Genomic DNA, 12116 nt, shown 5'->3' on the forward strand with positions numbered 1-12116 from the left:
ATTTATACTTCTGTTATAAATGCTTATATATTGCCTTATGCTTAATACATTGTTTTCTGTGCTAACTTGAATTTAATACAAATTTATTACCATATGCTTAATATATTGTTTTGTTTGCTAACTTGAATTTACATACTCTTAAAATCACGTTTACAGCTTGGGGAGTAAAAATACAACTGCGCCAACGGGTCCTCTGCAGATGAAAACCCAAATTGTTTACTATTTTTTTTTTTTTTTAAATGTTGACAATTTTTAATTTTCTGTCAGTTTGAAAATAAGAATTAGGTTCTTCATGATATCGTTCATTCTTTCTTATTCTTCATTATTAAATTTTTTCCCCAAAATCGTGACCACATTTAACTTATTATCAACTAAAAAACAAGTTATTTTCTTATAAAAGTAAAGAATTTTACATCCAAGGAAAGTGCAAAAATGACCACCAAATGAAATTATTTATAGGAAAGTTGTGGCCAAATGGTGAAAGAAAACGGTATGACTCACCAACACTGACATTTATATTCAGGAGAATATACGGCAGAAATATGTAAGACGAGACAAAATATTTGATTCTTTATGGCAGCAATTGTTGAATTATGATTTCCATAAATTAATGTTATTTCTCCACATGTAAATAAATATTATTTCAGGTTAATTTTAAGAAATTACTTTATTAAGTTATCATATTGCAGATCTTAATTCTTTGAAGCTAGAAATGGTGTTTTTTAATACTTAGCAAATTAATTTTAAATGTGCCGAATCATATGTGACGGCCGTTTTAATACTGAAGTACCAGATTTAGTAAATAAAAATTCAAATTTAGTCCGAAAAACTTTTCATTCTGGCTATTAAAAAAAATTTGCTTGTCAGCCGCTTTTAGGTAGTGCATTCAGCTCGCATGCAATTTTTCTGGCATTTTCATGTAAATACAACTACTGCATTTTCATGTAAATACATAAAAAGTAAAAAGTTTATTACCTGTGTGCGTCTTTTGATGAGTTTTCAAATTTCCGGCTGTGCTGTAAGTTCTTGAACAGCCTTCATAATCACAGCGAAATTTTTTGTACTCTTTCTCATTTGTTTCTTGATTACGACTTTCAACAGTAATAGTGGCATGTGACAAGTTTTCTGGCATAGGATTGTTTCCTGGGTTTATCTGCATGCATATTTGATCAGCAGATATAGTATGCTGAATATATCTACATAAGAAAGAATTACATTAACACAACAATAAATAATTCCAGTCGTATTATGGCACTTTCTTATTAAAGCAGTTCAATACATTTCTTCAAAACTGGCCAACTTAAGAGCCCAATCTGTGACATGCTAAATTTTATGTTTGCAAAGATTTATGCCGTGGCCAATTTAACATGAAAATACCCATATTAATAACATTGCCTAATTTTGTTACTTCCAAAGTTTTTCTTTACTGGTATTAAAGAGAAGTTCCTTATATTTACTTTTATTTGCATCGAATCAAATTACCTGTAACTTACACGTTATGTTAATTGTTTACCAGTGTTATTTACATACCATTAATGCAGTTCAATATCTAAAATTCAAGGCAATTAAAGAATGCAGCCTACCTACGAATTGCAACAAAATTTAATTAAAGCAAAAATTTCAGATGCATTTTGAAGTTCCTCTTCCTACCAAAACGAAGAATTCGCCGATACGACATATAAGCATGAAAATGAAAGCAAAGATTTCTTGATATTACTACAAATTATTACTAATACGGTTTAAAACCCCTCTATTAACTGTCGGTTTCCATATTCTACACATGATTATTAAGTATAACTCTTCACAGACAGTATATTTTTAAATGAATTTTATTTGATAAAATAAAATGACAACATAAAGCATCCTCCCTATTTTAAGCAATCTTAATTTACTTATTAACTATCTATGAATTTCCAGCGCACACCGTTGAATTTCTTCATATAATCGTTACTATCATATAATAAAAAATCAAAACTACCGCATGAAAACAATAACACTTCAAATTACAATTTAGTATATTTACCCTGAATTTTCTTGCTCTACATTACTTTCTACAGAATTATCTAGAGATCCTAAAGACACTCGCATATCAATTGGTAAACTCTCAAAATCTACATCCTTTCTACGATTCTTATTCGGAAAAATGGAATGAGAAAATACAGTGCCATCAGGGCTATTAAAGAGTTGATCGAAATCAATAGTAGAAGTTTCGGCAAAAGGAGAAATAGTGCCCTCAATATCACTATTTCCAAAACTCAACCTGCCATTGTCGTCCATATCCATCATGATCATATCACTGCCATTAGATAAGAGTAAAGTGTCAATAAATCAGAGCCAATTCAATTGTTGTTTTTGTATCACCTGACCATTGTTTATTTTCTTTAACTAGCAGCCGTTTTATATTACAAAATATAATTTCAAAATTTATAAAATAGAGAAATTCAACAAATCAAAAGATAAGTAATTTAGCAAACTTCTTCACCTGTCTGCGTACTTTAATCTAACATCTTGTGGTACTAAAAAAATACTTTCATGTAAACTGCGAAATTTTTATTGGGAATCTAAGCGAACAGAAAGTTACTATGACGTAATTTTCTAGGATGTTTCAAGAATAATTGAGGAATAATAATTTCTTAATTTATATTTTAAATGTCTTTGATTAAAATCTATGCAATACTTATGGAAATATTTTTTTTCTCTTCCTGTTCTAGAGCGTTTTAGAACACACGCATTTATTAACTTGAAAGAAAATATGTATTTTAGTTGTATAATAAAATAAGAATAAAATTTAAATTAATTAATAACAATTTCATAACAAAATTATAAATAAAAAGTATTCAATAGAGTTTTTTGAAATCAAAAGTGAATAACCTTATTAAGGTATCTCTTCCTAACTCAGTATCTCAGTGATTTTTATAGAAATGTCTTTTAAGGAGCAAATTTACAAGAATGGTATTGGCAACAACCCAATGTCATCGTCTTCAATGTAAGTTTAGTCGCATTCCGATAGTGCTGAAATATGGTAAGTAATCACAATCTGTTTTCATCTTTACGTTCATTTATCGATTTCATTATAAAACTTATATTTTTTAACTTTTATGAGTTAGTTTTTGTGTATTTTATATGTATTATATATTTGTAATTTCCTAATTCGTGATAACATGCGTGACATTTTATTAAGCCTCCCTATTGAATCCCTGTATTATGGTGAACTTTGTTGTTTTCGTTTTATTAACTTGAAAATTTATTTCTAATTCATTTATTGTTGTATAATGCTCATTCGACATATGTATCGAAATAGTTGTAAATAGCGTTTTCGTTTGTTGGTATTTATAAACCATATTTTTTTGTCTGTGGTACAGTGTTTTATGTAATATTTCAGAGATATTATATCTTATTTATAGGCTCGAGGCCCAAAGAAGCATTTAAAAAGGCTTAATGCACCAAAATCATGGATGTTGGATAAACTTGGTGGAGTGTTCGTAAGTAACTTTTAAATGAAAATCCAATTCGGCTGCCTGTTTTTAACTATCTTAAAACAATACAGTTTACTAATAATTTTAATAATATTTTCATTTGTTTTGTCATTTATTACGCAAGTCGTAATATTTAGTACATCTTCATTTGGAACAGAAACAGATGCCGCTGTAATAGGATCGGCCACTAGCACTTCAGTTTGAATACACTGATTAGGGTTGTGTCTACTAGATAATTTTAGTTACACTACCTCGTATAATTTCTTAGTAGGTTTTGCTAAGCCAAAGCAAAAACCTTTCCTTTCTAATTAATTTTAATTTTAAGCAATTGCCAAGGGACTTAGTACACTAGCTTCTTTCATAGCCATTATCGCTTAATATGGGTGTCATTTTATTGAATTTTGTTTTATCAACAAAGCTAATGTATACACTGCAAGTGAGTATCAGCACAGGTGATTTATGTATTCGGCTTAAACTTGACACTAAATTGCACTGAGTTTGTTCGACGCCACCGTTCTCTACTTTGGAAAGAGGTTTATTTTATGTATAGAAATCAGTCGTATATGGATGAGCTTTCCCACAGAAACAATTTCTGGCTCTACACTTTTTTTGCATCACGCTCTGAAGGGAAAAAACATTTAAAACAAAGTTATTTTGCTTAATAAATTCAACACGCTCATTTACTGAAAGCATTTTAAAATTAGGGGGTAGAGTAGACTTTAAGGTACCCCTTATATTATGGCGAAATTGTTGTTTCATTTATGGTAGCCTGAGTATTTGAGTTATGGAAACCCTATTGTGACGTAATCGGGTGCATGATACTGGAAAATTTTGAATCATGGGATGTTTTGTAAGCGTTTTTGTGGTGTGTGTTGGTTTGATTCTTTAGACAGTAGAATGGCCGAACGTAGTAAGATTAATTGATTAATCTTTGGATTATGGTAATTTGGCGATTAACCCTGCTACAGCAACCTGCTAATTTTTGTTTGGACACCATTTTGTTTTCACAAAGTAAATGCATGTTTTTTTTTTACTCAACATTTCCAACAATCTTCTAGCCGAATTACGCTTATGCTAGAACTTTTGTGGAACAAAAGTGCTTAATCATGACAAAGATTAGGTGCGAAATTGGGACAAAGTGCAGAATCGCCCACTGCTTGCCTCGTTTTTGCGAATTGCACATATGCGGTATCATCCATGTACACATCAACCTGTTTTCACATCCCAGAATTGCATAAAAATGGCATTGCGCATACTCTTGACTATATCCCTGTACACTGCTGAAGTCCTAGCTAGTAACCTTTATCGCCTACCTGTTACCATATTCCAAATATTAGCGATTAATTTGAAGTTTCTGTATGATTTGGAGCAAAAGGCGAAAAGAGCTTTAATTGCCATTATAAGTGTCCTGTATGTAGGCAGGGTATGCATTTAGTCGAATGTAAAAACCGTTTAGATGGGTTTGTAGGAAGAAAGGTCCAGATGGTCACTATGTGAAGGATTCGATCAGAAAGAGTACCTGGTTTGAAAAAAGTCATTTGAGTACGATTGATATTTTGATTTTTATCAAATCATGGTAAGTGAATATTTGGGCTAATCTTTGGAATATGATAACAGGTAGTTTGGCGACATTTTGGTAAGGCGATAAGGGTTACTAGCTAGGACTTTAGCAGTGTACATGGATAAAGTCAAGAATGTGCGCAATGCCATTTTTGTGCAATTCTGGGATTTTTTTTAAGTGGTCGACGTGTACATGGATGATACCATGTATGTGCAGTTCTTAAAAACGCGGCAAGCAGTGGGCGATTCTGCACTTTCTCCCAATTTCGCACCTAATCTTAGTCATGATTAAGCACTTTAATATCTTACCCTAACTTCATTTCATGGTTTAAAGCTAATAGCTTCATAATCTAAAGCAGTAGGAATGTCTTGAAATTCGTCTTGCTTTTTTGCAGATGTAGAAAATATGATTTATTACAGTTAAAAGTCGTTAATCGGGACTTCGGTGATTCCGGATTACAGATCATCAGTTTAAATCTGGTAAGATGACATGCAAAAATTACAAAATTAAAAATATGAAACCGTAATTTATGAAATAAAGAACAATTATGATCTAAAGGGTATCAAAATTTACAAAAAAAAAAGCTTAATATTTGTTTACTTTATTAAACATTTCTTTCAATGTAAGTTGTTTTAAGTTGCTTCGTTTCATGTGATAATACTTTCTCTTTAATTCTATTAAACAGACATAATTTCTTGTTTAGTTACAAAGTTCTGCTGTTCAAGACCTATAATTGCTTTAAATCATATCAAAGACGGAGTACATGACATGAAATACTACATTTAGTAAGGAATTATAAGCCAAATAAAATAAAAACATCTGCCATGGAGATAAGTATAGTGCTGACAGATCAACTTCCAATTCATTACGCACCACAGCGTTCCTCCTCCCCTCCCCAGAGCAGGGTGAAATTGATAAACGGATTTTGGAACATACTTTCGCTTTGTAAATCCTTTACATATTAGTAAATATATATAGGAAATTCTATTTGACATAATCGAAAGTTCAAGCTTACTTTTATAAAGTTGCTCTAACAGTCTGCAAAAAATAATAAGCCGGATCCAATTCAAAGATTAAGGAACAACGCAATCTGCAACATTAACTGAATTAGATAATTTTAGCTTAGCTTCTTATACCGTCCGTTATATATTAAATGCACATGTGCACACACATATTTGCAGCCCTAAAGGTCTTGCGCGCACGCAGCGACGCATGCGCAGAAAGTTTGTAGCTTTGAGGTCCGAATTAACGCCTTTTGACTATATTTATCTTTAGTTTGGCCCATGAAATTGCATTAGCTGGATTTGTTAAAAGCATATATATATATATAATGCAGACTCATCAGGATTTTGGCGATTCTGGATTTGGGATTTTTCCGGATAATAGATCATCAATTGAAGTAAAATGGCATGTAGAAATTATAAAATTAAAAATATGGGGCATTCCTCTTTTTGGAGAATACCATTGTGTGCTTTGCCGTAATGAAGGTGAAAAAAAGCAGTGCTGGTACATCCTCTGAGTTAGGCCCCTCGTATTACAGAGAACAATAAAATCATCCACAATTTATTTCTTAAAAAGAGAGGGCCTTTCTATCATGAAATAAGTTAGGAAATTAAACGAAATAGTGTGTTGATAGCCCTGATACAGTCCTCAGATTATCTTGATTCAGCCCGTCTCCTAATGCAGATAAACACTTTGCACAACTGAGAGGACTTCCGACCTAAGGTTATATGCAAGTAAGTCGCCATGGATCATAAATATGCTTTTGGATCACGAGATTTAAAAATTTTTAGAAATACTTCGCTATAACATTACCGGCTTAAGTACACGTTGTACGCCCAGATGGCGAGGATTTTTTTTAAATACTCAAAGTTATCACTCACTCAGTGCGAAAGGTATAAGTTAAACACTGTGACAGGGTATATTGGCGTTTCCAATTGCCGCATCGCATCATCACCTTGGCGATCATTTATTGGTTCCTCCTCAAGCTTGCCCCCTGCTGTAGCAGGGTTGGTCGCAAATTTTTGCCAAGTTACCATAATCCAAAGATTAACCCAGAGTTTATTATTTCCATTGCCTCTTTTATCATGGTTACCTGAAAATGATTTTGCCAAAAGGGATTCTGGTTTCTGTTTACCTTTTGATGACAAATATCTCATTCCCGACCTAAAGTTTGGTGTTCAAACCATGTCTCTCCCTGTTTAACTGTTATATGGGTCTTTAATTAATTATCACGTTCACCGAATATTTTATCCAAAACCAAAAGATCACAAAACGATTTAAGATCTTTTACATTTTTCTACTGACAATAATATTCAAAATTTGCATTTAACCTTGATGCAAATTGTACAAATTTCTCCGATGACAATTTTTGTGTAGAACGAAAATGATTTAAGCACTCTTGGCTGAAATTCCTTTAACCACATGCGCTAAAAAGACGTGCCACACACATCGAGATGCTTTTGTCTCAAACCGCAAGCAGCGTAAACACCACGTCGATATCCATTTATCGCAAAAATGAAAATAACGTGCACACGTCGCCTAACAACGAGATTGTTTATTGCTCGATTACAGCTCTGGATTGCCCTCACAGACGCAGAGCGGCATAAATGAGACACTTTACCGCTTGTTGTATTGTAGTGTACTGCGCCGCATCCGTGAAGTTAAGTCGTAGCGCAAGTGGTTAAAATTATGGACTTTAGTTTATCGTAATATCTTCTTCCTTCACATATACCATTAAATTAGTGACCTTCTCTCCCAAAATATTTAATAGTATTTCTGCTTTTAAATTTTCAGGTACTTGTTTTGTTCTAAAAGCCCTTTTAATTGATTGGAAAAAAGGATTAAAAGATTCTTATTTAGTAGGTACAGAAATTGTTTTTACAATTTGTATTAAATTTTCTGTATTTTGATATGTTCGTCTCAACATTTGGATTTTGTAGCAAGTCTGTTCGGTTGATCTTTACATTACGGTAACTGGTAGTTTGGCGACATTTTGGAGGTGATAAAGGTTACTACCTAGGACTTTGGTAATAATGTGAGGAGTACTGAGTTCCGATTACGCATTATTTTGTGTGGGGGTAATGAGAGATCATGGGATATGTCATGTGATATTAATGGACGAGTTACGGTTCTTTAATCGGAAAAGGGGGGAATTTGGAGAAGTATCTGTGGATGTATATTATTTTGTATTAAGCTTCATTGTGTGTTGTGTGAAGTAGGGTTGAATAATTTTGGCGCTGTCTAAAGTAAATTCAAAATTTTTAATACGTTTGTGTGATAATTCAAAAGAATTGGTTGAATGGTGCATGAGTGTAGGTTTAATTGCGGATAAGTATGAATGTCCAAAATGTGGGAATGAAATGAGATTGTGTGAAAGGAAGGATATTAGTGATAAGTTTGAATGGCAGTGCAAGAAATCTGGTGAAAATGCACATTTTGTGAAACGGAGTATAAGGAAGGGTACGTGGTTTGCTGAAAGTCGTTTGAGTATGGGTGAGATTTTATTGATTTCTTATTATTGGGTGAATAGATTGCCAGTTGACTATTGGATTTCGGATTTAGAAATTAGTAGTAGGACTGCAGCTGATTGGAATTCTTTTTGTAGGGAAGTGTGCGTGGAATTTTGCGAAAATGATATGGGTATGCTTGGTGGTATGAATGTGATTGTGGAAATTGATGAGAGTAAGTTTGGGAAGCGTAAGTATGAGAGAGGTAGGAGAGTGGAAGGAAAATGGGTGTTTGGTGGGATTGAAAGGGATAGTAATAAATGTTTTTTTAAGGTTGTGCGAGATAGAAGTAAAGATTGTTTATTGAGTTTTATAAAAGAATATATTTTACCGGGTAGTATAATTATTTCAGATTGTTGGAAATCATATCAATGTTTGGAGGATGAAGGGTTTAAGCATCTTGCTGTAAACCATAAGTATTATTTTAAAGATCCGGAAAGTGGTGCGCATACGAACACAATAGAGGGCACCTGGAGTGGTATAAAAAGCGCCATTCCTAGGCATTGCGAGAAGGAGAATTTTGCTTTTTATTTAGCGGAAGTTTGGAGGAAAAATTCGGAAAAAAAATCGTTCAGTAATTTTATTGAATCCATAATAAAAGTGTATCCACCATGTAAGGAAGATTCGGAAGAAGATTAGGTTAGTTAGACTTTGTTAAGAATGTGAGTAGTATTTAGTTCTGATTACGCATTATTTTGTGTGAGGGAAATGAGAGATCATGGGATATGTCATGTGATTTTAATGGACGAATTACTGTTCTTTAATGGGGAAAAATCTGGGAATTTTGTATTTGGCTTTATTCTGTGTTGTGTGAAATAGTGTTTGTGAATTTTTGGATCCCATGGCCGTAAGTAAAGTGAATTCGAAATGGGTATTTAGTGGTATTGAAAAGGATAGTAATAAATGTTTTTTAAGGTTGTGTGAGAGAGAAATAAACATGTTTTATTATGTTATTTATTTTACGTGGTATCTTGCTTTGAAAGATAAGTATGATTTTAAAGATTCTGAAAGAGAATGAAGAAAAGTGTATCCGCCACGTAATGAAGATTCTGAAGGAGATTAGGTAAGTTAGTATTTTTAATTATTTTTATGCATTGTTGGAAATGTAAGGTGGAAAGGAATTTGGTATTATTGGGAAAATTGTTATTAGCAATGATTTAATTTAAAGTAATTAGGATTGTAAGGTAATTTTTATTAATTGAATGTATGTGCTCATGTATATTTTAAGTGGTGTTTTTGAATTTAATTATATTTTAATGAAATGATAGTTATTTTGTGAATTTTATACTTGTAGGAATTTGGTGTATGTTTAAGTTGAAATAAATGTGCATGGAAATAATTTAAATATTTGATAATAAATATTTGTAATGCTTCATGTATGAATTCGTTGGTGACGTGTATAATGTAATAGATGATTTAGAGGTAAAAGTTTTTGGATGTTTTATTTATTTTATATGTGGAAATGTTCATATTTGTAAAGGGTAAATACTTTTTCGCGATCATGTAATTTCATATATGTTCTTTTTACCGGGTTTAAAGATTGAGAAAATTGTCATGTATTTTCGTGAAATTTTTTTAATTTATGAGATAAAAGCAGTGTACATGGATATAGTGAAGAGTGTGCGCAATGCCATTTTTGTGCAATTCTGGGATGTTTTTTTAAGTAAAAATAAGTCAACGTGTATATGGTTCAGTGATATTTTAATGAAATGATAGTTATTTTGTGAATTTTATATTTGTAGGAATTTGTATGTTTAAGTTGAAATAAACGTGCATGGAAATAATTTAAATATTTGATACTAAATATTTGTAATGCTTCATGTATGAATTCGTTGGTGACGTGTATAATGTAATAGATGATTTAGAGGTAAAAGTTTTTGGATATTTTATTTATTTTATATGTGGAAATGTTCATATTTGTAAAGGGTAAATACTTTTTCGCGATCAGGTAATTTCATATATGTTCTTTTTACCGGGTTTAAAGATTGAGAAAATTGTCATGTATTTTCGTGAAATTTTTCGAATTTATGAGAAAAAAGCAGTGTACATGGATATAGTGAAGAGTGTGCGCAATGCCATTTTTGTGCAATTCTGGGATGTTTTTTAAGTAAAAATAAGTCGGCGTGTACATGGTTTATGTGTATGTGTTATTTTGAAAAACGCGTAAGGTGTATGGTATTGTGCACTTTTTCCGAATTTTGCAGTGAATATTTGTCATGATTAAGCAGTTTTGTTTGATAAAATTTCTAGCATAAGTGTAATTCGGCTAGTAGATTGTTGGAAGAAGTGTTCAGTAGATAAGAAGAAAAGAAACATGTCTTTACTTCGTGAAGACAAAATGGTGGCGGGGAAAAAAAAAATAGAGGGTTGCTGTAGGGGAGTTGGTCGCCAAAAAATCGCCAAGTTACCGTAATGTAAAGATCAACCATCTGTTCTAGTGTTAGCTCAACCTTATTCTGCATCTAACTGAGAAAGCTTTATTTTTCTCTAACTCTAATCTCATTTCGTTTTCGGATTTTTTTTCTCAAGCTGCATTTTCTTTTCCTCTAAAATGTTATTAACATTTTGCACAAATTCAGCATCATTTTCATAAACTTCTGAACTTTCTATTAAAGTTTTCGAAGTAACAATTTTCACCCTGCTCGAAATTACTAATCCCAACTCCTCCGCCGCGAGAGTCAACTTGTCTTTTTTTAATGACTTAATTCAAAGAAAAATACAAGAATCCTGAATTGACAAGTAGAACACAATGAGTTCAAAAACAAACACATCAAACTCAACATAGACACTATACACTGAAATTATCAAGTAGGAACACCTCAATACAACACTAATAAATGGAATTTAACCTTAAACATTATTTCAACAAACCGAAATAACAACTCACCGTACCATAATCTACACGATGGAACCATCAATGGTATCAAAATTTACCAAAAAAAAAGCTTAATATTTATTTGTTTACTTTTTTAAACATTTATTTCAATGTAAGTTGTTTAAGTTGCTTCGTTTTATGTGATAATACTTTCTCTTTAATTCTGTAAACATACATAATTTCTTGTTCAGTTACAAAGTTCCGCTGTTCAAGTCCTGTTAATATCTATGCCGAGAATACCGACTAATGTGTCAAACGAAATTTTTTCATTTTCACTAACCTCTGTCACATTCTTCATGTCTTTATCCATTTTTTGCAGCAATTCCACTTTTTGTTTGATGGACATGGAAACATCCTTTCGTTTTGTACGATCCTTTAGGAGCTCCAGAATCGGAAATTCTATTTGACATAATCGAAAGTTCAAGTTTACTTTTATAGTATTGCTCTTACAATCTGTAAAAAATAATAAGCCGGATCCAATTCAAACATTAAGGAACAACGCAATCATCAATATTAACTGAATTAGATAATTTTAGCATATACCGTCCGTTATACATAAAACGCGCACGCAAAAACGTATTCTGCGCTTGTGCACATGTAAAAGGTCTTACGCGCATGCGCAGAAAGTTTTTAGCTTTTAGGTCCGGATTATAGGTGTCCGAATTAATGACTTTTGACTGTACTATAATATAGGG

At 32.2% G+C, this 12116-nt stretch overlaps 2 protein-coding genes across 3 annotated transcripts in view; one reads left to right on the forward strand and one right to left on the reverse strand.

Moving 5' to 3' along the window:
- Window positions 1-2377, reverse strand: part of MTF-1 (Metal response element-binding Transcription Factor-1) — a 90818-nt gene extending 88441 nt beyond the window's left edge. Inside the window, exons 1-2 of the mRNA XM_085823894.1 lie at window positions 2024-2377; window positions 976-1196 (exon numbers count right to left, since the gene is read on the reverse strand). Coding sequence (XP_085680020.1) covers window positions 976-1196; window positions 2024-2292 — 490 coding nt within the window. The 5' untranslated portion in view covers window positions 2293-2377. The remainder of the gene's footprint in view (window positions 1-975; window positions 1197-2023) is intronic.
- A 566-nt stretch (window positions 2378-2943) lies between these two features.
- Window positions 2944-12116, forward strand: part of RpS4 (ribosomal protein S4) — a 39256-nt gene continuing 30083 nt past the window's right edge. For both annotated transcript variants that reach the window (XR_015043060.1, XM_085823895.1), the window contains exons 1-2: window positions 2944-3022; window positions 3405-3482. Coding sequence is in view for 1 of the 2 variants with exons in the window: in XM_085823895.1 (XP_085680021.1) it covers window positions 3020-3022; window positions 3405-3482 (81 nt within the window). In the remaining variant the exon portion in view is untranslated. The remainder of the gene's footprint in view (window positions 3023-3404; window positions 3483-12116) is intronic.

This window comes from Stegodyphus dumicola, chromosome 9 (assembly GCF_044657685.1).
Source record: "Stegodyphus dumicola isolate Sdum_Otavi_A_Nest chromosome 9, ASM4465768v1".
Classification (NCBI taxonomy): domain Eukaryota; kingdom Metazoa; phylum Arthropoda; class Arachnida; order Araneae; family Eresidae; genus Stegodyphus; species Stegodyphus dumicola.